This window comes from Thunnus maccoyii, chromosome 14 (assembly GCF_910596095.1).
Source record: "Thunnus maccoyii chromosome 14, fThuMac1.1, whole genome shotgun sequence".
Classification (NCBI taxonomy): domain Eukaryota; kingdom Metazoa; phylum Chordata; class Actinopteri; order Scombriformes; family Scombridae; genus Thunnus; species Thunnus maccoyii.
This window is the reverse complement of record NC_056546.1, coordinates 23,977,438-24,005,187: the sequence shown is the minus strand read 5'-3', so window position 1 is coordinate 24,005,187 and position 27,750 is coordinate 23,977,438. Positions and strand designations below refer to the sequence as shown.

General features: G+C 39.0%; 2 protein-coding genes across 9 annotated transcripts in view; one reads left to right on the top strand and one right to left on the bottom strand.

The window, feature by feature from the left end:
* LOC121911611 (rab11 family-interacting protein 2) overlaps positions 1-24,191 on the bottom strand; it is a 108,922-nt gene extending 84,731 nt beyond the window's left edge. For 4 of the 7 annotated variants that reach the window (XR_006099905.1, XR_006099908.1, XR_006099907.1 and 1 more), the window contains exons 1-9: positions 24,003-24,191; positions 22,091-22,686; positions 18,258-18,664; positions 16,120-16,474; positions 13,683-13,749; positions 11,219-11,419; positions 4,546-4,629; positions 3,280-3,342; positions 2,549-2,667 (exon numbers count right to left, since the gene is read on the bottom strand). Coding sequence is in view for 1 of the 7 variants with exons in the window: in XM_042433252.1 (XP_042289186.1) it covers positions 11,195-11,419; positions 13,683-13,749; positions 16,120-16,474; positions 18,258-18,664; positions 22,091-22,443 (1,407 nt within the window). In the remaining 6 variants the exon portion in view is untranslated. Of the gene's footprint in view, positions 1-352; positions 1,626-2,548; positions 2,668-3,279; positions 3,343-4,545; positions 4,630-10,615; positions 11,420-13,682; positions 13,750-16,119; positions 16,475-18,257; positions 18,665-22,090; positions 22,687-24,002 lie in introns of those variants that run through there. The other 3 variants (XR_006099909.1, XR_006099910.1, XM_042433252.1) reach the window with 3 other exon arrangements.
* A 48-nt stretch (positions 24,192-24,239) lies between these two features.
* pik3ap1 (phosphoinositide-3-kinase adaptor protein 1) overlaps positions 24,240-27,750 on the top strand; it is a 100,618-nt gene continuing 97,107 nt past the window's right edge. Inside the window, exons 1-2 of one of the 2 annotated variants that reach the window (XM_042433248.1) lie at positions 24,240-24,417; positions 27,045-27,163. The gene's annotated coding sequence lies outside the window, so the exon portion shown is untranslated. The remainder of the gene's footprint in view (positions 24,418-27,044; positions 27,164-27,750) is intronic. The other variant, XM_042433250.1, reaches the window with a different exon arrangement.

Sequence of the window (27,750 nt, the reverse complement as noted above, 5' to 3'; positions counted from 1 at the left end):
AAACTGTCATAAACTGACTTTTTATCTCGTTTTAAGCCACATTTTTACAATATACTTTTTAGATCTTGGTATTTTTTAACTATATCTTTTAACCAGATGATTAATTATTTATATGATTTTGGTTACAGTACCCATGGATGGCATTACAGCTAACAAACAGACAAACAGGTTAGGGCTGCAACTAAAGATTATTTTTATTATCAAGTAATAAGTCAATTACTTTCTCAATCAACCAATTTGGCCTATATAATATCCAAATATAGTAAAAAATGTATGTAATGATTTCTAAATCCCATGGTGATGCCATCAGATTACTTGTTTAATTTTATCAACAGTCCAAAACTCAAAAATAGTCAGTTTACTATCACATAAGACAAACAAAAGCAGAAAATCTTCGCTACTGAGAGGCTGGAATTTGAGAATCTTTGGCATTTCCGTGTGAAAAGTGACAGAAACAATCCATTGATATTCAAAATAGCTGCAGAGGAATTTATTTTTTAGATCAATTAAGCACCACAACCCTAAACTATTTGGTAGAAACAGTAACAGATGTTAAATGTTATACTCAATCCTACTAACACAACATTACAGCAAAATACGATCAACAACCAGTTTACCTCTGAGTATTGTCAGGTTTGATCAAAATAAATAAGCACACATATCAAATTCCATCATAGGTTTGCTGAGTCTGCACTCGTCATTCCTGGCATGATGAACTGCTAATGCCGCTTTAGAAACAGGAATATCTCCATCACTACCAGCAAAGCAACTCATCTCCTCACAAAACAAAACAAAACAAAACAAAAGAGTGGTCAGCAAGTGGCTTGACTGGTAACCACACTCTGATGCTTTCCACATAACTACCATAGACATTATTGTCATGAATAATTTATAGGAGATTCTGCAGTGGCATCTGAAAGCATTTCCCATATGAAGTTAGCAGTGAGAAGAAGTATGATTGTAACCAGAAGGTCACAGCAACCTTTGTCTAACTGCTCCTACCTGCAGCACATTAACCAGGGTATGTTTGTTAAAAAAAAAAGCTAAGCATACTCATTGTATGTTTTCACCATGTTGAATATCTAACAAATTCCAAACCTATTACACCTGCCATTGGCAACATTTGCATGTAAACATGCGCAGTACAGAGGAGCGCCCCGACCCTTTCTTATTGGGATGCAGTAGGTTTGCCCTGAACTCAATCATATTTAGGGAAGTGATATGAACATTTAGACAGATTAGATGGTAGACTTTTGTGTGCTTTTCTGAGACGTACTTGATTTCTGGGTGCTGATGTTCAAAATTTGCATATAACAATTTGGTGCCACCAATACATAAAGTTTCTTAGCACAGCTCAATCAAACAAAGCCCTTTTTATATATACTGCACATTCTGGTTTTCCGTTTCAAAAGTAATATTTTTAAATTAGTTGTTTTCATTAAGAAGGCATGTAAGCAACAACATCCAGCTAAATTGAGGAAGATGTTAACTCTCTGATAACTAAGCCAAAAACAACAAGTGGATTCATGTAAGCAACAGGTTAAATATCTTCTTTTAGTATAGCGTGCTGTGAAGTCACATCCTCCTGGCGGTGCCTCCTACTGTAAAATGTCCACTGCCATCATCTGAAAGATGACCAGAGAGCGCAGCTCAACAAGGAGCTCTGTATGAGAGACCGTGAAGCCAGACACTCAAAGACATTGGCAGACTTTGCTGAGCTCAGCCCAAACATACAACACTCTCCCCTCAAACCTGGGCTTGTTTAGCTGCTGGCACCCGAAGGCGTCAGTCAGATGTATGCCAGCTGAGCTGAAGTGTGCCCACAGAGTACACACTGCAGCATCACTACCAGCACTCGTGCCCTCACCTTGTCTACCTTGGCGCTTTTTGAGTTTGATGGAAAAAATGGCCCATTGCAAACGACAAGTCAAGTGCCAGACAGCATATTTAACCATCTTAATTAGCAATAATGAAGCCCCGTACCTGCCAACAATCTGATGCCAGTGGTTACTGTGTCGTGTTGACTAGACTGTATGTCTGTTGTTTGCCTGCTACTTACAGGAGAATTGTACAAATAAAATAGGTGAAAGGATCCGGTGTTTCGCTAAAACCATTAGATCTGATAACAAACATGTAATGATGATGGATCTTTAAATGTAGGTAACACCTGAGGATGAAATGTTTAGTCTGAATGAGCCATTACATACACCACTTAATGATAACTAAGCTTATATCTATCGAAAGGTAAAACCTGCAGGCTGCAGCATGCCACATATTTACAGAAGATTATAAATGATCTGGAGATGATTGTTAGTTTCTCTTACAGTTTGTCATGTCACAGTCACAGATCATTCATTTTTAAGGACCTGTCAGGACATGGTGAAGCACTACAGCAGTTTCTCCTGATGTTTTGTCTAAAGTCCGTGTGATTGGAGGCCGTGTTTGGATGCGAACATGTTTAGATCTGTCGGCAGCGATAAGTTTGAGCCCTGCACAGCGAGACATTCTTTATGAAGGTAATGGAAACAAGTTGCATGGATTTTTTTACCGTGAAATAGGCTACAGCCGTCCTCCTGACGTCTGGATTTATGGCCTGGTAATTCCCCTCTGGAGTAATTTGGCTGGTACATCTGCAGCTTAGCAGCATTCCAGCAGAGCTCTCCTGTGCTGTGAAGTCAGGAGATGACTGATTGATTGATTGTATTACTCTAGTTTTAGCATGGCTTTACTGAGCTATTGCAGTGAAGTTCTAATGTGATCTATCCACTGCAAACTACAACTGCACTTGACGTAAGCAGTGAGTGGCCTGCCTGCTGCTGGGCTAGCCCGCTGAGAAGATCACAAATCATAGTTAAAAAGTGAACTTAGCATAATAACCCACAGCGATAACAATACACACATTGACTGATTTTTTTTTTAATGGGAGCAATTAAACCTTCTTCCACACACAAAGAAAACTGTTTTAGGGTAAATACAGTTCAACTCAGAATCGTTATTAACAAAACATAGGTTTTACTGTGTAATGGCAATAATCTGCTTGATCATGATTATGTGTAATTCTTCATCGTTGTTAATAACAAGATGAGATGGTCACTTAAGAGTTTCATGCGGCTTTCCCACGACAGTGATCCCTTTACAAGCTCTTTGTGGTGCCAATTACAGTCTAAAAATGACTAAATGCAAACCTATGGTCTGCTGACAGCTCATGTTTCCTAGCTTTTAGGTGATAAGTCCCAGGCACGTGCTGCTCAGACAGTGATAATGAGGCCAGTCGCTCACCAGCTTTACTGAAGAAAGACTGTGGTCCTATGAGCTTGACCTGTTCCCCAGAAACAGCCAGGCCTGCAGGAGCACAAAATTTACAAGTGTACAAGTGAAATTACTGGATAAAAAGGGACTAATCTTCAATGTTACTTGTGTACAAGTAGCTAAAATTAAAGTCATTAACCACTGTTCAAATTTGTTTTTCCCTTCTGTTTAACAACAGGTTATCTTAAGTCCTCCATTCAATAACACAATGAGAACATAAGACAATTCACATTTCACTGTTAATATACACTGTGTGGTGTTATGAAAAATTTGTGACATTAATGTCATTTAATAGCATTTTCAAAATGACTGCTGAAGGTAACGTTACTTCAAGTTTTATGTTGTTTAGCTAACTTACTTCTTACCGCTAACCCAAAAATTTGACATATAAATTTAAAAATATTTGTGTCAAAAGCCATTGTTAAAAGTTATTGTAAAGGTAGTGCGTTACATTAAAGTAGCTTATGTAACATTAGTGTATAGTTTCTGTGTTGCTAACTTGCCATGCAGCTCAGCTAACATTAGCTGTTTGATGGACATTAGCTAATTAACAATTAACAAGCTATAAGCTAACACTTAAAACGCCACATAGGATACTTAAGGAAACTATGATACTCCAGAAAATGTAAGAAGTAAGAGGATAAGAAACTATAACTCAAGCTAATACAAACCTGAACACCTTTAGCAGGAACAACATGGTATTTACACAAACCAAGTGAAGGACTGAGCTGTTTGTCACAACACTGAAACTGAAACCTCTTTCTAATGTAACTAATGTAGTGACTTTACACTCCAGCTCTCAATTTTAGTTCCAGAAAATTGTTCACACAAATAGAACTAAAAATGACTATGAAAAAACTTATTTTTACAGCATGATTGAGAAAACTGAGGTAAATTTAGAAAAGATACATGCTTCATACAGAGGGCTTCACAGTATATTCAGATGCTCTCAAAAAATTACCAATAGCTCTTGTTAACTTTGTTTACAGTAATTCACTGGATTGATGGTATTTGTTTCTACCTTGAATGTTTGAATGTGTACTTTTTATAAAAAAGCTGTGACAGTGTGATAGAAAATGCTTTCCATTTGTAATAATGAAAACAGGATTCAGAAGATTTGTAATTTGGAGAGGTGAGTGTTATGTTATTTTTAGTATTACATGATAAATTTGATTTATTTATTGATATATACATATCTCCTTTGTAGCTAAATGAGTTGCAGCCTGTATCCTTCACCCTTGTTTGATGTTTGGTGTTGACATTCTCTCTTTCCTCTGGTTGTCATCTGGCTTTGTTCACCTGATACCAGACGCGTGGCAGCTATCAGAGGGAGACAATACCTTCAATACAATGCACAACACTGGGATCTGCAGCACGTTTGACACCTGATTTATCTCAAGCACCTATTCAGATTAGCTAACTATCCAACAAAGAGTCCTGCGTTGGAGGACTGGGTGGGGTCTAATACTCTGGGGAGTTTGAGGGGTTAACCTTGACATCTGGCCCCCGATCATCCAACAAGTTCAGGCCAGCTGCCCAAATAGGTCTGCTTTTTCCTCTAAAAACACCTCATCCATCTGCTGAATTTCTCCTCATATAAGTTTCTCCATGATTGCCTTAGGCACTTCCATTCACAGACGCGTGCGGGGTGACACTGATCCTTGCTATGACGCCCATCCATATTTAAAGGAGGTTGCAGGTGACCTGTGGGTGGCCCCGTCTCTGGCACGCTTGGGCTCTCCTGCACCCACAGAATCTTACATAACACATTTGTCGGATATTTCCTCAAATTACAGCAATATGATATAATGCACAACGAACTAATGGGCTTTAATCTTGGAAGCACTCAGATGACACGTGCCGCTGCCATACAAAAGCTGGGATCTGTGAAATTCAATCTGTTGATGAGTGTGTAAGGATGACAATGAGTATGCCAATTAGCTTATGAATACAACAGGTGACACCTACATAAAGCCCAATTACACACTTATTTGTGTTCAGTGGCTTCCAAGGTAGACTGTAAGTTAACACAGATGATAAAATATTAATCATGATGCATGCTGCTAATGCTGTCACCAGACAGAATTAACTTGAAATTAACTTTATGAGTATGGCTACATTTAAATTTTACTTTATAGCCTCATATAAAGAAGATTTAACCTAATTATTCAGTCAGCACAGGTGGTTTTGTCACGTTTTAAGTCACCTGTAAGGTTGTTTCATTAAAGGCATTATGTTGTAAGTAAGTCTATTTTCTTGGTGTCCTTGGTTACCGCTGCTATGCATCTTCCATCGTCCCATCTAACGCGGCGCTGTGGTGTGCAGTGGCAGCTGCCGCACTGTGAGGTGCACCTCTTCAGGAACTAGATTGAGGTGACAGGAGAAAGGTCATGTTTTAACCTGCGGGGTGACGGAGAAGCAAACCGACCAACAAAAGCATCAAGTAGTAAACAACACAAGTGTTTCTTGTCCCAAAAGATTTCACACAGTCTTGTTGCACACATAGGCAAATTAGAGTGGTGTTTTAACAAGCAATCTTGCTACTCAGTTGTCAAACGATGCCACTTCTCTCATTTGCCAGGGAGGCATGGGAATTTCTCAAGAACAAAAGGAAGAGCTGCTTTGAGCAGGGAGAAAACAAAAGCTTGACACAAATCAGCACAATTAAAAACTCTAATCATGGTTTAACAGCCTAGAGAGATCAGATTAATTGAGAATGGCTTTTAATTTATCCATAAGAAAGATGGGACAGGTGTTCAGCAAAAGAAGCAAGCTTAGAGATCCACTTTATGGAAGATTTACACCACAAAGTTTGATTAACCAGATCAGCTGCAAAATATAAGGGAATGCATTACAATACTAATTTCATTTGCAGTTAAAGTGTTTAAAAAAAACTCCCAATACAACAGCAAGTTTCATTTACAGTGAGTTTATTGAAAAGGACAACACAATCTTGCTTGTGCCTTTCAAACTACACCCAGTGGAACATTTGAATTTGATTATAATGATGGTGATGATGTTATCTAAAAGTTCATGTTTCAAACTGTGGAAAAAAACAAAACAAAACTGTACAGAATAGCACATGGAGGAAGGGTCAACATTAAGAAATGCATCAAATTCTTATGAATTAGTGCTTTTGTTGGCACTTCACATACAGTCACCATCAACAGCATTACACTGTTGCCATAATACCGATCAGTTAAACCCCAAAGTGTTTCCAGAGCTACAATAATAAAAAGCCATACATTCTAGTCCCCAAACATCCAAGTTTAAAAGTCTTGCATATCGGCCATTATGGGAAAATATTAAAAAGGGAAAAGCTAATTTACCTTCCACCTCTCAGGAAGGTACACTTGTTAATCAGTTTACACACTGTACACATTGTGAGTTAAATACATTACAATAAGGTTGTGTTATAAAGGCTGATGTACCTGATGAGAAATATGCCATATGATTAGGTAACAATATAAAATTGTACATCATCAAAACCTGTGATTGACATGCAGAAATGACAAGAATCCAAACGCACCAATTTACTATTTTGTTATTACATTACAAGGCATGTGGCTGAATAAACTGGGAGCCCTGGTATACATTTATTACCTCCAGAAGTAGACCATCAGTCTGTCTGCCTAACATTAGTATGAAAATGTCATTTTAGGTCTCCGCCATGTTGGGTCACTAAACTCAACTCATGCTATGTATAATTGCGTTGGCCCCTGTGCACCGGGCTCCATAGAATTCTGTAAACTCAATGACGCTTTGATAACTGGCAAGATCTTTTATAAACACAGTCATCATTTCCTTCAAAACTGTGTGCCACATTACAAGCACCGTCAGGGGATTTAGCCGGAGCTTAAGTCTTAGTGTCTGGCAGCTGTATGTGGCCTATGGCAAGCAGCATCATATTATCAGTAGAAGACTTAAAAGACTGCCAGAGGAGGATTGTGAGATCCGACTCGAGCTTTATGTCATCTTCATCAAAAGGTTCAATGCATGCTTCGTCAACATGGGGGGAAAAAAACACATGTGTTTGCACTGTTTTACAGGATGGGCCGGACAATCACCCATACTTACTTACATACATACTTTAACACGTGTGTGAAACAATCTGTATAAACTCACATGATGACACGTGGCCACGGCCAAAATGTAAAGGAAATTTTACCTCCAAGCATTTTGAGTGCTTTGCATATTCAAAAATGACTTTAATTGGATGACAATATTATGCAAAGAGGCAAGGAAGAAGTATAATCTTTTTTTTTCTTTTTCTTTTTTTGCATTGTACCCCTTTACACTGTTGTGCTGGAAAATGATTTGAAAATGCTTTTCATTTAGATTTATGTGTTTCAGTCTGACATCCACCAAAGCACCAAATTATATTATAGCATAAAGCAAATGTAGCAATCAAGCTAAAATAAAAAAAATGACAGGCAAAATTAATTAATTTGAATTACTCACCCGTCATTTTTCCTTTGAACTGAATAACCTCCCGTTCCAAATGTGTTCAACATGTAATGTTTCTCAGACGTTATCTTATGTTGTTATTTCATCATTCAAGCAAAGCAGATGCTGTGTCCCATTGGTGCACAGTGCACATTGTGGACATGAGTGTAAATCACCTGTTTCATACTCTGACGGAGTATCACCGAAGAACAACATGACCTATACACCAAAATATCTCTGGTAGGAATCTATAGATTTGCTTTGCTTGGAGAGAAATAATCTATAACTATAAAAATGCCAAAAATGAGTAATAAAACAATAAAGAAGCCTGAGTGCTACTATTAAATCATACTTTGCTAATGTCAGTTTAGCTCAAATGAGAGATGAGTGGTGAATAATTTTCTTTAGTCTTACAGTTTTATCTCCTCCTCTGGAATTGTATCCACCTTTTCCTGAAGCTTAGACAGAATAAATCCCAAGCAAACACATTTTCAAAACATTTTGGAGCACAAGAAAATGTGCAAAAAAGTGAGTTGTAGTGATATTACAAAGTGACTACTGTATACAGTATGTACAATGGAAGCATTACGAGCTTGTCAAGGTCCATGAAAACTGGCTAACTACCAATACAGACTAGTTAAAGCAGTTGGTAAAGCCTGTAACATGAGGAGACAGAGAGTTTACACTTCAACACATGTAGGAAGGCAATAAGTGAGAAGCTTTTCCACAATGGAAAACAGATTCTTATCCACATAGCTTCCTAATTAGTATCACATAATACTCATGTTTCTAAAAGGTCACATTTTTTTGGCTTTCCAAACTATGTGGAGATCAGACAACTTTTTTTTTCCCAATACAAATTCAATTCACCTCAACATCTGTGTCCCATCAGCCCACAAAACAGTATATACAAACAACAACTGCATGTTCATAATCACGTCTGAGTTGTGTCCGACTAAACAAAAGGGAGATTAAAAAAGAAAACATCCAAATGAAATGATCTCTTTGGATACACCAAATACTTTAAAGGCAAGCGAGGTTCAATGGCCTTGTTAGTGTATATCATTATACATTTCAGAATTCAGTATTTCAAAGCCAACCAAAATACATTCAGTAACAGGAGATTTTGGCTTGAAGTCCAAAAAAAAAAAGAGATCACATACCTTCAGATGAAATAACTACTTTCACAGCAGCACAAAATTATAATAATTAGTACATTGAAAAAAAAAAGTTTCTGAGTGGGGCGACATTCATGAAAAGTTAAATTTTAAAAAGTGTTTTTGACGGTTGACATTCCACAGATGCAGTGTAGCACTTTGTCTCAGCTGTGATTTGGTATCATACAGTGTAAAGGTCAAATGTTTAGAAGATTTAAAACTGGAAAGTAATTACAAAACAGACAGAAACACGAGAAAGAAAACCAGCAACAAGACAAGGTGGTTGATATCATTTGATAAAGAGTATCGATATATAAATAAACTTGGTGTGCAACTTTGGGTATAAGACAATGTGAATACAAAGCATGTTCTAACACTGTACATGAAGCTGCTTTCCATCAAATAGGAATAAACAATTAAAAATGTAAACCTATACATCAGTGAGTGACTTAATTATTGTTAAACATCTAGCACAAGCACAGGTATAGGTGATAAAACATGGCCTCTTTCTCAGAATAAAACCTGTAAGTAGCCATTTAGTTAATTTTAGTACCAGCAGTGTGATCCAGCAGCTGCCCTGCAGCTCACTCAGCATTTGTTCGGTAGAAACTGATAAAATCACAGAATAAGTGTTTAGCGTGGAAACAGCATATGTTGTTATGACATTAGCGTCGCAGATTGAGGCGACATTTGAGATGACATGTAACAGTGAAATGAGGATAGCTAGTTAGCTTCTGACATACGCTGTCAAAAACTTATTTGTGACCTGAATGACACTGATTGGCTGTTTATCACGAACAATTATGAAGTGATCCTCATTAGTGTTCACTGAACTTGTTGCGTTTAAGACACATTTCTATCTTATATGAGTGTTTATATTGGACTGTTTTGCTGATAGAAAAAGTGTGTTTCATTTAAAGTAAACATATCTTATTGACAATGTAAATTACATGTAAAACTTTATCAGTATTAGTCCTTAATACATGAATAAATTAGCAAATTTTGGGGGGATTTGTACCATCTGTACAGTGTTAATACAGTAGAACAGGTGATGGGGGAGGGGTCATTGGGATACAGTAGCGTTTTAACATTAGAGTACCATAGAAATACACCAAAATATTATTAATATGTAAAAGAGATGTGACACATTTATAAATAAAGACTGTTCAGCATATATCCACGTGTGCAGCTAGGTACCATTAATACAATCATCAGCCAAAAGTGTAATTGAAGGAGATGAAGGCTGTAACAAAGAACTCCAAGCTAATAAATCAAATCAACATTAAGACATGAGTTTAGCTCAAAGATGTGATTAAAATGTAAACAAGAACGTTACCAGCAGAACATAAAGCAAGAAGCTTAAGTTATGATTATTGCACTTAAAGTCAGTAAAATGATCACCTTCAGCAAGACCCTCAGTCCAAGAAACTTAAATGATAGTCTTCACAATTAAATCAAAGGAAGATAAAAGTCAGTAACTAATAATAGGAATGTTACATTTGTTCATTTTTTTTTCTGAAAATGCATGACTCAGTAAGCTAGAGAGAACACTGACTCCCAGATACTGTACGCCAACTTTTTACCGTAACACCGTTGTAAGAACATTTATGAATCACTCAAGTTGTTGGGTGGGAGAGCAGAGTTCATCCACATCATCCCCAGCTGAGGAAGAAGCTCAGGAAGAAGCCGTTACTGCCTGGCTTAATGTGGCAAGTTTAAGACTTGTGCTTAAGTGTAAACACAATAATTACAGCTTTGTTTCATCAACCCCTTGACCATCTTTTAACAGACAGCAAACAACTGCTTCTACAGCATCTGGTAAACATGAATTTGGCTGCATTTGCACCTTAAGAGCTTCTGGGCAGATGATGGCAGCTGTATGTGCAACAGACCTCTGTGGGTTCACAAGTGCATACGATATACATAAACCTAATCTTTGAGAAAAATATTGATTTGAATTTGAAATCAACTAATGAATTTCTCTCATCCTGTTTAAGTACCTTAAAATGCACCGCAACATTTAAAAAGAGAAATATAGGAATGAGATTTCTGCCAAACAAAGAGGCCAAAGAACTGCATAAACTAAAATAACTCAAACATTAAAAAATGTCTATAAAAACTACATCCATTGAATAAAAATGTTCTAAGGTAAAGAAATAACTCAATCATAAATTTGGCTTTGATCAATCCCATTTGTTCCCACTTATTTTATCACATGATACTGATACATGAGCTACCGCTAAACCCTTATTAGTAACTTTCATCCTCTGTATCTTTGCTTTCTACTTTTTGCTAAGTTTACCTGCCTTCTTTTTTGGCTCATAGGGTGTCCGTAGTATGCTTGGCGTTTCCTCCATGACGCGCACAAGTAGGTTATCAATGTAGTCTTCCAGCTCCCTGATGTGGGCGTCTTTCTTTTTCACCACTTCTTTCTGCTTGATGAGTTCCTGCACAACTTCCTCAAAGGACAAGTTTCTATAGGCTGCCACGCTTTCCTGTGTCACCTCCTGAAAATGGAAAACAAGTTAAATGCTCAATTTAACCTCAGCAGATTTTGAGGTTACATGGTCTGTGTCACCATAGACATGTTTTTATAAAAGTAGACTAAAATGATTGAATGATATTCCACGAAATGTCAGCAACTGATTAACGCAGGAAAGTGTAAAGATGTATGTTCGCTCACGATGCGACAGAGAAAATAGACTAATTAGATGTGTTGGCCTGACGTGACATAAACTGTCGTGTTTATCTCTCGTTCCCTGTTGCTAATAAAGGCTAATTGAGAGTTGTTAAGATGAAACTGTTCTCCAGGGATTTAGCATTGACATGTCAATGAATTGTATAGCGGATGTCATGATCCAGTGTTTATAACGCATCAAGAACAGTTAAACTGCTCTAATGGGACTCGAGTCTGACACTACAACAAGCAACTAACATCTTGAGAAAGTTCCTTTTTCTTTAGTTTCAAATATCTGAAAGCATGATCTCTTAATATAAAAAGGTCCAGGAAAAACTGACTATGACTAAACTGACATGCCTGCCAGCACTTAACAATACAGATTTCCCCCAAAAAAAGGAATCTTTGTTTCGAGGGGGAAATGCCAGGCTGCATAGTTCTGCAATTAAAGGTCACGCTAATAAATTCCAAAATATGGATGCAACCCAAGCCCAGCTTTGCTCTTTGCGGACAGTCTATTTGGACAGAGCAGTGTGGTACGGTATGTGCAGATCATATTGCGCGGGTACGAGAAGAGCTGTAATCGTTTTTAATGAGGGACCACTTTATCGCTTCAGTGCTGGGCATCCTCCCCTGAACGGATAGAGCAGGCAAAGCCTTCACCCTGTTTAAAATACCACACTTATCAGCTTCCACTCCCATGCACCATTCAAGCCTCTACTGCTGGGTAAAGACAATGCAGAAAGAGCCAGAGCGGGACTGCTTACCAGGTATCTTATCGCTTCTAACAGCATAGAGGCTACTGTGGGGGGGGGGGGACCACAAACCAAAATGAAATATTTGCCACCGAGATTAAATGTCCAACGTAAGGAGGGTTTCGACAACAGAGCTCTGTAACCTACTCCCCGCACACACACACACACACACACACACAACAACAACAAAAAAAAGGCATCTCACTGAAAGATACTGAACTTAAGCCATTTGAGAGAGAATAAGAGAGCTGACAGCCATATGGAAGTAGATGTTGGTTTCACATACAAGCATGTGTACGTGCACACGCTTCCTCTCTCATACTCTGTCTCTCTCTCTCTCTCTCTCTCTCTCACACATGCACACACACACAGCATAATAATCAGGAGCTTTAGTGGCTGGTGACAAAGGCCTGGAAATGACCATGAACTGGCAAAGTAATGATGACCATTTTTCTGCGATCAGTAGTGAGGAGAAGATAAGGCGCACACTTGGCATTCTCCAGTTGTGTCATTACAGTTTCTAATGAGCTCAGCTTTGAGAATCTAAAAGCTCAGTCCTTTGAAATCTCTCACTGCGCTCCCTCCCCCCTGTGTGTGGTTAATTAGGGCCTTGAAGCAGAGGAAATGGGAGCTGCCATTTCTGCAAGGCATTGCGGCATGCGCAGGGGCACATGTGTGGATACCGACAGCCCTCAACACCCGAAAAGAAAGGTGAGGAAAGCCATTATCAGCATTCTCTTTCTCATTTAGACATCACTTTAGCTACTGCTCCCACCGCTCACTCATAAACACCAATTCTGCTGCGTAATAGTTGGCAAATTTTAGGTTTTTGAAAATAGAAATATAAAAGAAATTTTTAACAGAACATAACCACAAAGAGTAAAATGCTGAGTGCAAATAATGAAACAATCATTAAAAAGAAAAACAAATGACATTTTAACGCCTTTTCTCAACAAAAACTCCCAATTACAGAACCAGCGCCGTGCACCGCTATGATTGACCTTGCACACCGAAATTTCACACTGCTTCAAATTATGATTGGATCAGACATGATGACCGATGTGTGCAGCTGCTAATTAGTTGAATGGCACATCTGAATTTTCAGAGGCCACGGAGATCAATGTCACCAGCTGCTATGTCAAATGAAACTTAGAGTTCTCAATTAAAAATCGGTAACGCTACACTTGAAGTAATGACACAGTTGCAACTGTTGAGGTCACTTCTTCCCCTTTTTTTTTATCTCAATCATTATCAGGTACAACTGACAACATGCAAAAAAAAAAAAAAAACATCTGACAAAGCATCTGCTTTTAAGGATGGCTGTGCTCTCTTTCTTACTTTTTTCTTGCCGTCCTTCTTCCTTTGGCCAAAGGTGAGGTCTTCATTTCCTGTTGGCTTTTTATCACTGCAAAGCAATCAAAAAGAAGGTCTTTATTCACATGAAGGTATTAAAGTATAGATTTTGGGTATGATTGTAACATTCCACTAATACGGAGGCTCTGAGGTGTCTACCCTGTGCAGCTGTAAATGTGCTTTTCAACAAATAATATACTATAAACCACCTTTTTGTATTCGTGCTCCACATTACAAATGACCACTGAGCTACTGTATGACAAAAGCGGCAGTAAAAATGATGGACTAGTGCCTACAGAGATAAGTGGTTAATTGGGTGGTCTATCTCTGCAGAGGATCTCATTACGATTGCTCAGAGGGCTCCGTTATCAAGCCCAGGCTCTCTAAAGAGCCACTAATGACACCTTCCATTCTGATAAACCAGAACTTAGCCACAGAGCTCACCAACTCTTTATGTAACACAGGAAATAGATGTAACCGGCTCGGTGGAAATGTTTAAACAACAATACTTGACAATAGAATGAGACAGAGAAGGGGGGTCCATCAGATAGTAGATTTCAATCAACAAGGTATTCTAAACCCTACGAGAATGCTGTAACCAATATCCTGTGGATTAGAGCTTGTCAACCTGCGTTGGGCCTCATGGGGTAGCAAGATCACTTTTTGGGATTGTGAGATGATTTATGGAATAGGATGAAAAACATACAGTACTGATATGCCACAAATTTACAGGCGAAAAAGGTTGACAAGCACTGTTGATAAAGGCTAAATTTAGGCCATGGAAGAAACGGATATTTCAGTGAAATATTTGGAAGTTAGTCATGTTTCTTAGTCACACACATAAAGCAAACTATAAACAACAAGTCTGAGGTTAAAAGTTCACACTTCTAAAATACATGGCAGAGGTGTGACTCACAATGTACATGAACATTTGCTGAACATTTCCGTCAGCCAGAGAGCAGCAGATTTAGAGAAGTTGCTCCTTAAAGGACGGGTTCACAATTTTTCAAGTCTGTCTTAAAACAACAGTCACGTGCCCAAACGAACATCGACACGTGTTTTTCTTGCTGTAATCATTCCTCAACTTCATACTGACCATTAGAAGATCCCTTACCCTTACTTACAGTGTAAGTGATCGGTGCCAAAATCCACAACCCTCCTTCTGTGCAAAAATGTATTAAAAAGTTTATCTGAAGCTAATATGATGCTTCAGCCGTCCAAATGAGTCAAATCAAGTAGATATATATTTCTATGTTACAGTCTTTTTAGTCCCTCTTTTTGTTACTAGACTTCCACCACAGCTCAACAGGGAAACACTGTCTGAGGAATCACAAAGAGGGAATTTGATGCTAAAAAGACTGTCAATACAAAGATAAAAATAAATGGCAAAATGGTAAATGGCTACATTTATATAGCGCTTTTATTCAAAGCACTTTACAATGTTTCTGTTGCTCACTCACGCATTCTCTCTCACACACACACACACACACACACACACACCAATGGCGGCAAGCTACCACGCAGGGAGCTGATACAACCATCGGGAGCAATTTAGGGTTCTGAATCTGACGCCTCATATAAGCTTCAGATAAACTTTTAAATGCATTCTTGCAGAAAATGAGTGTGTGGACACACTGTGGATTTTGGCCCCCATCACTTATATTGAAACCACATTTGAAGGGGATCTTTTAATAGCCAGTATGAACAGGAAGAGTGATTTACAGCGAAGAAAACCTCTTCCAGTGTTCATATGGGCACCTGACTGTTTTAAGACAGACTTGAAAAGTTGTGAACTTGTCTTTTAAGAGGGAAGGATTCTGGATTTCTAAATTAGGCACTTTAAGCCGAAAAGGGGGTTAAATGAGGAATCAGACTTGAAGCCGTTTTTGTAGAGTCTTAAGCATTATATTAATTCTCAAAGAAAAGAAGTTTTTTAAACAATTGGAAATTTAGTTAAGGGATTAATGTGTTGAGATCAACTACAGGTTGACTTTGAAATTAGTTAAGGTTATCTATCAGTATCAAGAGATGGAAAAGATTTGAGGAAAAATGGAGGTTGAAAGAATAAAGAGTTAGTTTTTTTCCCATTAAGAAATTGCCATTCAACCTTTTCTACCCATTGATGAGTTAAGATGAAATATTTAAATTGCAGAAGAATGTTTTGCATTCATTACCTTTTATATTTCTATTGTTAATTTTTGTATCCACTAAGAGTAGATGATGATAATGTTTTTGTATGTTTTTGTGATCTTTAGGGAACATGACTGATCAATGAACTATACATAAGGAAACTGGAAACAACCTGATGAAGGCAAGATAGCCGAAAACATTTTGTGAGGTGAATAAAGCACGGTGTACTGGACAGGAGTAGTGTGACATGTTGTCATTTTTGATGAGTCATATAGTGCAAACTAAAGACTACCTGGCTTTGTAGTTGGAGCTGAACGGGTTGGTGTCTGCTTGCGAGTCACCGCTAAAGGGGTTGGGGGAACGCAAGTCTCCAGAACTACCCGAACGCCCCCCGTTGCTGGTCTTGCGGCCTTCTTTCTTTCCCGTCACTCGTTCCAGTAGGCTGACCTTCTCCTTTTTCTCCTTCCGCTCTGCCCGGTCCCACAGCTGCCCGTGCTCCCCCTCAAATGGGTTGCGGTTGCGTGGGAGCGTGGCATACTTCTGTGGCAGGGCGTCACTGATATCAGTGAAAGGGTCACTGTGTGCCTCGCTGTCCTGGTAGCCTGGCACCTCACTCTGGGAACGCCTGTGAGGGCCGGCTGCGCTCCCTGGAAGAAAAGCCAAAAGCATTACGTCAACTTATGGTGTAGTTATTCTAAAAAAAAAAAAATCTAGGGAAAGGGCCAATTACACTCTTAAAAATAGGTAAAATATGGGATTGTTTTGTTTTGTGTGATTATCTGTGACAGGTCTAATTAGGATTTTTAATGGCCAACACCAATCACTAATTTGATGTTATTAGAACCGGTTACTTTAAAACTGATCAAAGGTTGTCTTCTGTTCACAGACACCTTTTACAGTTTCACAGAGATAAAATAACCTGTAAAAATCACCACTTTGTGTGTTCACTCTTGTTATTTTCCAAGTTGTTCGTGTGGCTCTTCCAACTAATTTCTCTCCACAAAAGAAATATTTTATTGGGAGCAGTGATTTAGGAGCGCTTGTTATATTCTTTATAGCCTGCAAAATCTACAATTGTGTCTGTCCTACCCTCAAAACTTTGAGTATGTACCCCTCCCCTGCATGCCGATCTGAATGATCGCAAAGCAGCATGTAAGATAAGGTTAAAATCATCATAACTGCCTCAGATAGCTGTGCAGTCAAGATGGAGTGGGCAGTGAGTTGAGTAATACTTTAATTGGCTTTTATGATTATGTAGTTAGGTTGTTGGTAATGAACATCAGACGATTGTTGCCTAATTATTTGCTGCATCCTTTGGCAAAAGCATGAATTTCACTGCTCCAGCACAAAATGACCATGTTATATCTGTAGGATTTAAGAGGATTTCTCAATACTCAAAACTTACATAACCAGATAAAGATTTTTAGCGTTTAGCATTTCACTTTATCTCACTTCCCAGCATATCCATCTGCTTTACCACAAAAAAATTCCCACCCACCTACATTTCAGTCCGCCCCACTTTTACCCGACCTTATGCTCTTTCAGCTACAACACGATGCAGGACAGTATAAGGACAATATAAGTAAAACCTCATCCTTTAGCAAAAACAAAGCAAAACAGCATTTTTATAATTGTGATTATTAACTTGTTTTTCATTGATATGTGTTACATTTTACCAGCTACTTCTGTTAGATCTCTGCACTGTTGTTATTGGGAAATCTGTTGGTTTAAGGCATAATAAGTGAAGGACAGAGGGAAGATTGGAGGCTGGTGGAGCTGGAAAACTCAAGCCAGTTTTATACTGGTTAGCAACAGAGACCAATAAACAGGTCACAGATTGATATTATTACCTACATTAATATTTAAGTTAATGAAGGTTTATATATACTTTATACTGTAAAAATCCTTATATCTATTCCCATAGCTCAGTGATGTCTATCGACCTCTACTGATGGCCAATAGAAACTGCAACAGCACCTCACGTCAAGATTAAGACAAGTCACAAGTCATGAAGCCTAAAACACATAATTAAGAACAGGTAGACAATTAAGCATTGTGTGAAGCGACACCATTCCAAAATGCAAAATACTGTGATTATAACACTGCTTTGTCATTTTACTGCTTGAGAGTGAGCCCTTTTATCCCTCATACATAGCTGAAACGCCAGTCTCTTGCTTGTACCGCTGCCCTACATCCTTGAAATGAAAATATGAGGAAGTAGCAATGACTCACTGATCACCAGTGACTTTACTGTACCTGGTAGAAAAACTGGTCTTATTTTTTTTTTTTAAACGTATTGCTGCCCTGCAGACAGGCAGCAATAAAAAGTAACTATTGCTGCTTTGATTTCAAATTATATAATATATGGTAAACACAAAATATTTGAAAGTGCTGTAACATATCTGAAACATAAAAAGCACTGGTCCTCACCACTCTCCTCTATGGAGTTCATGGAGTCCAGTTTGGGGCGAAAGTGGGTCCCAATGAGATCCGACATGGAATGGGCTGCGGAGAGCTTATGGGCCCCAGCAAGTAGCGGCCTCTTGACCTTGGTTTCAGGCTGGGGCTGTGGTTCTGGGGCAAACGACTGGCGGTTGGGCTCTGAGTCGCACACAGCAGAGCGAGGCAGGATGGCTGAAGATGTGTCACCATAGCCGCTGTCATGTTTGCGACCCTTCATCTTGTCCTTCAGTTTAGAGAAAGGCGAGCGGGGCTTTTCCTTCATGGAGAGGTCAAACATGCTGGCTGTCATGTTGTTCCTCATGAACTGGATGCTGACTTGGATGCGGCCTCGTTCTTTCCTCTTCTTCCCTGGCTTGGACTCCAAGGAATACCAGCTAAAATGAGAGTGGAGGACACTTAGGCTGAGGATATTCAATGAGATAATTTATATAGAAAGAACATTTATGGAAATCTTTTGTCGTTGTTGATTACACGCAACTCAACATAATTCAGAAAGACAGGTATACAAAGTCAGAATGTCCTTACACTATCAAACAATGTAACCAATGGGAAAGAAAGAGCCCACATTCTTTCTAATGTGCTCTACCTACTTCTTTGCGGACACCACAGAAAAGGCTAATTTGAGCAGACTAATCCAAAAGCTACACACAAATGCAGAAGCTTAAATCGTTTGAACTTTTTTTGACACAAGTGAGAATACAATTTATCATTCAGGGGATAAACATTATTCTTTGCAAACTGAACGTAAAAAATAGCCTACTGCTGAATAATATAGACCATTTCAGGCTGCTTTTGGGCCCCTATTTGTTTAACCTCTCTGCTTTTTCAACTGGAAGTAATGGGATTTATGCTTTCACTCTGAGCAAAATAAAGTGGCATTTGCACAAATCTGGCCTTTGTTCAGAAATGCAACGACAAGCAATTGGGAAATTGCAAAGCCACGTCGCAGGGCAACCCAACAGTTCATACATGCTAATGAGACATATCCTCTGTGTTATAAGGCTTGTGATGTCCTTCAGGAAACCAGCATCAGACAACTCTATCGATGTATTCTGTCTGCTTTCGCCACATTAATCATGGAAATGTTGTGGGTGTATTCTAAATACTGGCCTGCACACTCATCCACCTCCACCATGGTGCAGTTTGATCGATGTAATCAATTGTTCCATCTTACACTGATTCTTAGTGGAGAACCTTTAAACTGAAAATTTTTTCATGACTTTATTTGATTTAATTCAATTAATGTTATGTATTTCCTGGATTTAAATGGTGTGTGTAGTATCCCTTGAATTCCAACATGAAATATCAGTTATCACTGCAATCCAAAAAAGGTGTTGGTATTGGCTTTTTAAAAACCGCAGCTGTTGAATGCTATTCTACACTGTCTAGCTCGTGGCCCAGGAGCCCGGTCATGAAAGGCCTTGCCGGGTCCAATTCCCAGGCTGCGCGCCATGCTCAGTCTGATCAGCAGCCACAGCGTGCCGCTGCCGTGGGGCCGGGGCTGCACCTCACGTGCGTCTCAAGGCCAAGATAAACCTCCCTGTGCTTGGAACCACAATCCTCCCACTCTGCCCCGGACCGCTGGGAAACTCCTCACAATCAACAAACACAGGTGTGCGATAATTATGGGCTGCCTACTCAGATATCAAGACGGGCTTTCCTCCCCAATATGTCAGTTCAAAAACATTGCGGATGGGCCGCAGCGAACACAGACCCACTGTGGAGTGTGGATATATTATCTAGGGTCCCAGCATCATTGTCGAGTATGCCTGCAGTGTGGGATTAGGCCAACAAGCAATGTGGGCATATCCGTTACAGAACCTCTGCTGAACAAGTCCACGGCTTCGAGGTGCATCAGCTCAGGCACCTAAAACAAATACAACCCATCCACACTGATTATAACATATTGTGATTCTCCAAGCTGATGGTTAAAGAGGAAGTGTGCTAATGTCTTCCCATGTTGAAATGTGCTGTGAGCTAATTAACACCAGATCCAATTTTGTTACTCTGTTCCTGTATCGTTAATGTAAAGTTAAACAACAGCATATGTGTGTTTTAGGGGTCAACACCCTCCCAAATTAGCCTGATATAATACTGTCCCTTCATGCTATGACGGTATGTATACTGGTGTACTTTACTCCATTTATTCACGCATTTTCTCTACCTGTTCAAGCCTTTTATGAATCACAAGGGAGCGGTCCCTATCCCAGCATGCACTAGGCTGAGGGCGGGTTAACAGCCCAGACAGGTCACCTGTTCATCAAAGAGCGAACACAGATAGAAAGACAACCACTATGACAACTAATATCACACCTAGAGGCAATTTCGAGTCTCCACTTCACCTGACTTGCACCCCTTTGAGCTCTGGAGGGAAACCAGAGCACTAGAACATGACTAGAGAACGTAAACTCTATGCAGAACGAGCTAAGATTCAAACAAAACAAACAAATAGGCTTACTCTGTCCACACCTTGCAAAACAACAGTTTTGAATGCATAGGAGTGACTAACAAGGCATGTTAGGCCAGCTCCACTAGTTTCAATTAGGCCAACTGGTGCTAACCATGTCAATGATCGAGCTAAAAATAATCTCTTAACAATGTAGGCCAAGTCATTGCTAAGCCTCAAACAATAGAGGGTCAACAAGATGGAAAATCCCAGTTTGAACAATCTGTGGTCAATAACTGAGCACAAATGTAAAACCTTATGTGTCAGACAGTCTAAAACTGAAGAAGAAACAATCTGGTGTTTTTATTAGACAAGTTACCTACTGGACGACAAACAATTTAATTTCTGCTCTTTAAATTACAACAGATCTATCTAATAAAATATATTTCTTAAACAAGTACATAAAGAGACTAAAGGACAATACAATGGCATTTAAATTATCAGCTATAAAAAAGTCAGGTCATCAACTTAATTGAGAACAGAATACAAAATATAACACACAAGACACAGTGCCATTTGGTCCACATATGTTGCCTAACATGGCAATAACACATGTGGCAAATATAACAAATAACAACCAATTTAGCCCATGCTGTGATCCACTTAGGACTGAAATAGTTCTGAAAATATTTTCCACTTCCTCCCAAAAGTCAGCTTCTCTATCAAGAGATATACATAGATGCAAGACTGTGAGCTGTGCTTGCACAGTTCTTGAATGTTGTAAAAATATCATTTCAAACATCAAATATATAAAAGAGCTCAAATTTTGTACATGTGACGCTAAAGTCTCAGTATGAAATGAACTGTATCAAAATTCAAGATACAAACTAGACAACTCGTCGCACACAAAAAAAACACATATTCCGGTGTCAAAATGTCAATTACCACCAAACAAATGCAACAGCTCATTTGCTTAATATTGCAGTTTTTGCACCAAGTATTCCATCACTCACATTAGTCAGAAAAAAGGATTCTCTAGTAAGGATATCATGTATCATGTATATTATGTATACATACTAGATGGATGATCAATGGTTACACACTTGTAACCACCAAATACTATTCTTAATTTTCATTGATTTATTTCATTCTGCCCAGATAATCAAAGGAGGCATATTGCTGGCATTAATTTAAAAAAATATGGTGAGAATTTGGCAACAGTGATTTATTTATCTTCTTCTGGATTGGTGGTAATGGGTGTTCATCACCTGAATTATTGCCAGCAGAATCAAACAGTTATGTGTGTTTATCCCTGGAGAGTAAAAGCAATGCAGCCCAACCACAAACTTGGATTTATGGCTTGTTGTGAAATGATGTGCCTTAGGACTTAACTGCTTCAGCATATGATACTTACTCAGTTTTCTTTCGTTCCTTATTATCAAATATTTCATTAAGGTTGATGGACCTCTGACCCAGGAACTTGTCCATCCCGACCAAGGACCGATGCATCACTATGAAGCAGAGTTCATACACTTCAGGGTTGCCCTCCAAAAGTAAACCAGGTAATTCGAAGGAGGCTTCTTCTCTCCAGACAGGGTTAAGTGTCTTCTCGGCCACTGATGTCGAGTACTTTTCCTTGCCCAGCTGGATGATAGTGTAGGCATCATTGGTGCCATTTTTGCCCTTGGGCTGTAAACCGGTTGCTTGAAGAACAGTGGCTTGGACATGGGTTGGAAACCACTTTTGAGACTGCTCACCCAGTGACATCGTCAGCACTGATTATTAACTGAAAGCCATTCAAAACAAACTAAATGATAATTTATGCCGTTTGTTTTTTTAGTGAGTGTGATGTGCAAAAAGCAACAAACATGATTCACAATAGTTTGTTGTCCATGTCAGTGTGGTTTATGTGCCTACAGTAGCAATCATTACAAGTAATGACAAGTCTGACAAACTGAGCAAGCCTCATCTTCTGTAAAATCACAGATGTCCAAGCCACTGGTGAGTCATCTGAAAAACACAGAAAGAAGCAGAGCAGCATCAGTGTCTTTCCCAGAACCATGACATGACTCATAGTTGCACAGTGAGCATTGATATTAAACCAACTAATGATTTCAGTCACTTAGGATGATAGCCACTTGCACCAACATGTGATTTTGAAGTAAATACAGGAAATGCAGAACGAGTAAACTATAGATTGATACATTAAATTGTGCTGGAAAGTAAATTAAGTATCTACAAACAGGTCTCCTTAAGCTGGAAATCAAAACAGAAACTGATGATCTCATCTAGTGCCACATCTTGTCCATTGTCACTGAATTAGTGACGACTCAGTGGGGTGATGGCATGATTGTTTCACATCTTACTTCCAAATATATTTTATTTGAATATAGGGCTTCTGGCAAAGGCTTACAAAATGTAACCATGTTCAAGTAAAATGACCACTGGTGCTGTCAAAGTGTCTTTTTTTCCACTGTTCATGAAGAAGCTCCAGGTTTCATCTCTAGATGACTCATGGTAGGTAGGTAGGTAGATAGGTGCGGTACTTTATTAATCCCCAGGGGGAAATTTCTTTTTTACAGCAGCAATGGCAATTACACAGCAATAACACAACAAGAAGAAACATTAGGATAATAAAATCAAGGTCAGAGATAAAAAATAATGACAAAAAATAAATAAACTCTACAGGATTGAAATATACAAAATGTGTAGTGCTTGGAAAAAGAATGTTTGATGATGTTAGTTCAGGGTTGAGTTATAGAGTCTGATGGCGGTGGCCAAGAAGGACCTCCTCTGCTGCTCTGTGGTACACCGAGGCAGGATGAGTCTGTGCTCCTCTGCCTGACCACAGTGTCATGAAGTGGATGAGAGGCGTTGTCCATGACGGCCAGCAGTTTGACCAACACTCTCCTCTCAGCCACCACATTCACTTGGTCCAGGCTGGCCCGCAGAACAAACCCCACCTTTTCATCTCTACAATCTGCCTCTCAGTTGATCAAAATGGAGCTGGTTTCAATTCACTAATTTAGATGAAAAACTATGTAAAAACTATAGAACTGACATAAGCACGTGAATTCAATTAGGGTGTTTTTCCATAAGAGTGAACATCTCTCCACAGGGTTGTCATGACGAACTAAGTTGTTATTTAACTGTCTTCTAAGGTCTATTCATGCATTAAAGCAACTTTAAACACACCTGAAGCTTTGCTATTGTTGTTACATTCAGTCAGGCTGCAGGATAACGTTAGCTGTATGCGGCTAGCTACTGAGCTACCACACACACACACACACACACACACACACACACACACACACAGAGCTGCTTACCTCGGTGTCATTATCACCGACACTCGCAGGACATTCAGCTCTTCATCCCAGCAGAGACTGGCTTTACAAAAACATTCATGCGATGGCTTTACGAGGCAAAATGCCAGCTAGTGTCCGCTGTTGCTGTTCATTGCTATTCACTGCTGCTGTCGACCAGCGGCGAGCTTCACTTCCCAGTCTGACGTCACTTCCGCCTCACCCCGGTGAGGGTTCAAAAAAAAAAAAACACAACAAAAATGGTCGCACGCGCTCACGCACACACACGCGCGCGCACTACACTGGTTTTAAATGTTTTAAAATGTAGATAAAAACATACGTAACTATGACAAAAAGAACTGCGCAAGAGATGTGGAAAAGAAAATATGAAACATGAAAAGAGGAACAAAATGTGTTGAGTTGCGGGTGCATTTTACAGGTAAGAAGCTGTAACGAGAGGCTAAACACAAGTGAATTATTTTTGGGTAACACTCTCTTCTGTAAGACACGTTATGTATGCGTGTGTGTGTGTGTGTGTGTGTGTGTGTGTGTGTGTGTGTGTGTGTGTGTGTGTGTGTGTGTGTGTGTGTGTGTGTGTATGCGTGAGTGTGAGTGTGAGTGTGAGTGTGGGTGCACTTTACTTGAGAGAGGTAAATCATACAAACATGGGAAGTGCTTTTGTCTCATGAGTGGGACATGGAGGTACAGATAGGCCTAAGGGATTCACTTGAATGAACACAGACATGCTTGTCACCCCACTTGACAAGTGCATCTTAACCAAACACACCTGCCTATGTTGGTTTTATCGTCCTGCTGCAACCAGTGCAGTGTGTACACACCGCTGGCCTGAGGCTCCGGCTGGGCCATCCATCAAACTGAGATTATTGCACTTATCTAGAGTACATCTCTGAATGAAATGCTAAGGCTTAGTGAAATATTAGGCTGAGCAGAAATATAAGTCAGATAGCATTTAATACATGTGTGGATCTTACCCTCATGTTTTGCATTAACTGTTGTTATAAACATTAGGTGAATAATTACAGTACAATGTAACTGTAAAGGATCCTTAAAAATGGCTTTCTAGCAAATCTAAAATGAATTATTTTTAAAAATGGCTTTCTAGCAAATCTAAAATGAATTATTTTTTAACATGTATTTTTACCAGACAAATAATTGAAATACATTTTAATCATTGTATATGTTTTGAAAATTCAGTCACACACCGCTTGTCTTTTGGTTTATGATTTATTATGAAATGTATTGGCATTAAAACCCCTTTATATTCTGTATACACATTATATTTCCTCTTAAGTAGCTTTAAGAGAAATCATCCAATTGAACACAATCTGACAGTATCACATGCAGTATATTTTCTGTGTCAGTTTATTCCTGCTCTTCATTGAAGCTTCATTATGTTGACACTGAATGAAGTATTCAAGCCCAGTTTTGTACGGATGCACTATTCCAAAATATTCAAGGCGTCATTAGTCATAATTTTGTGCACATTTGCTCAAAATTCAGTTTGACATATTTGTTTGTATGTTTGAAAATTTTAAGATCTTCTCTAAAATTTGGGGTTGGACTATAAGATGCTATAAACAAGTCAAGACAAGTGACAGACAAGTGTCAGATATTATGCCATATACTGTGGTAGCTATTTCTTTAATATCTCTCAGTGCATTATGCTATTGCGGACAATGTTGCAAATTAATAAACACAACTGATTTATGGCAATATTTATATTTTTATATAATTGTTGCATTGATGTGATAATTGCCTTGATGCCCAACTATTTAAGTCACTGGATTTGGCAAAAAACAGATTTTATCCACTACATACAGTATGCACAATGCACTTGTTTTCCAGAAAATTCACTATATCCCAAAATATATTGGAAATTATTGCAAAATTTACATGTAACAAGATACAGGACTTTATCCAAATCAGCCAATCTGACTAGAATTTAAAATAAGATTCTGTTTTGTACAAAGTTTGGCTGCAAAGCCTGAGTTTATAATGACTGTGCGTCAAAGTAAAATTACAAGAAAGCATTTTGAAGATTTGATTGACTTTTGATCTTGTTTATGGTGGCCACAACGGACAAAGATTTAAGACAAGCAAAACCTGTAATGAGGCCACTAAATTTTATTTACAATCAGAGACAAGAGGCGATAAAGCCTCTCATCCTACTAATGGTATCTGGTCAAACTGTTAGAAGTCTTAACACTGCACAGCTCCTGTGTGACTCCCAAGTGTTTGTGATTTATCCGGTCCCATCACTAGTCACATTCCTTTCAGAAATATTTTATTATCTGTTGTGGTTAGCAGTGTCGTGTTGAGCTGAATGAAATAACAACCAGAGGCATGCATGTACACCACCAGGGTCATGACACGCTTCCTTAATTTGACAATAAGTCAAACACTTTCATATATTACCTTCTATAGGAACATAATACGACTGTACTGCTCCTTTGTGAGATAAAACATGAAAGACTGCATTCCAACATCACCTGTATCCTTTTATTACTCTCCACTGGTAGAGAATACATTGGTAAATTAGAAAGTAGTAACGTATGGACTCGGTCTGCTTTCCAAGGGAACAACGCTGAAGGTCATAAACTGTCCAACATATAAGTGAACCTGCCGGCACGGCTCCATCCACATGTTGAACCATATTATCTGTGGCCCCTAACGGCCGCCATCCACTCCGTGCACATGGTTCTGGTTTAGGCCCCTTTCTTTAACACTATATAGGTTGTATTACATTTATTAAACACTTTAAAAAATCTCTGGCTGCAAGATTGTCCATCTGTTGAGGACAACAGAAAATATATGAAAGAGCCATGAGGTGCGTCGGGGAGAGGGGAAACAGTTGTGATGTCAGAGCCGGTCTTAATGTGGTGCAGGTCTAAGTTCTGGACGGATGACTGATTTAAAAGGCCTAGCTTTTAGCCGAGCGAACAGTTAGATCACAGATGAATTTTAATAAAAAAAGAAGGAGAAAGGCACACAAATCACCTCTGCTTTGCTCTCAGGAATGTTTTTGTGCACCGCTTTGATATATAGGTGCAGATGTGCGACTGCAGCGTGACGAGCAGAGCTAAAAAGGGCTGCTAAGCTGGGGAAACATGTCAGCCCGGTGACTCCCTAAAGGCCCTGATTTCTACCTTGTAACCTCAAAAAGAGTAAGTGAAACTAACACCAGAAAATCTACAACATCCACAACCCACTGGTCAATGAGTTCTGCGTTTGCTTGTTGTTTAATCACTGATTTGGATATTTAAATATGTTGCTTTAACCACAATTTTGCTATTATCGTCAATGAATCAATTTCTGAAATACAGACATCTTAAACCTCACTACTCTTGAATCTAGTCAAATAATTAGAGCAAGTTTGTTTGTGCAGGAGGTGCTCCTTCCTGCATGTCAGTCATATTATGTGCACAGCTCACTACCCTCAACCCAGTGATTACACAGGATGTCCTCTGGTGTACCATACTGGGCTACTAAGACAAAATTTTGCAAAACAAAGCATACAGTATTTCTTGGTGGATTCGGGGCTCTGCCAAGGCTGAGTCTTGTCCCCAGTTCGGGTGGTTACGGAGTGTGTCGGTGCAGCTAAAGATTCGGGAGTGTCTATGTTGGTGACCTCAGAATTGCATGTTTGCTTTTTACTGTATAATTCTGTTGGCTTTGTTGTGCTTTCACATCCCAAATCCAGCACATTGGAGTGAAAAGTGATATGGATGATATGATGGGCCATCAAATGCAA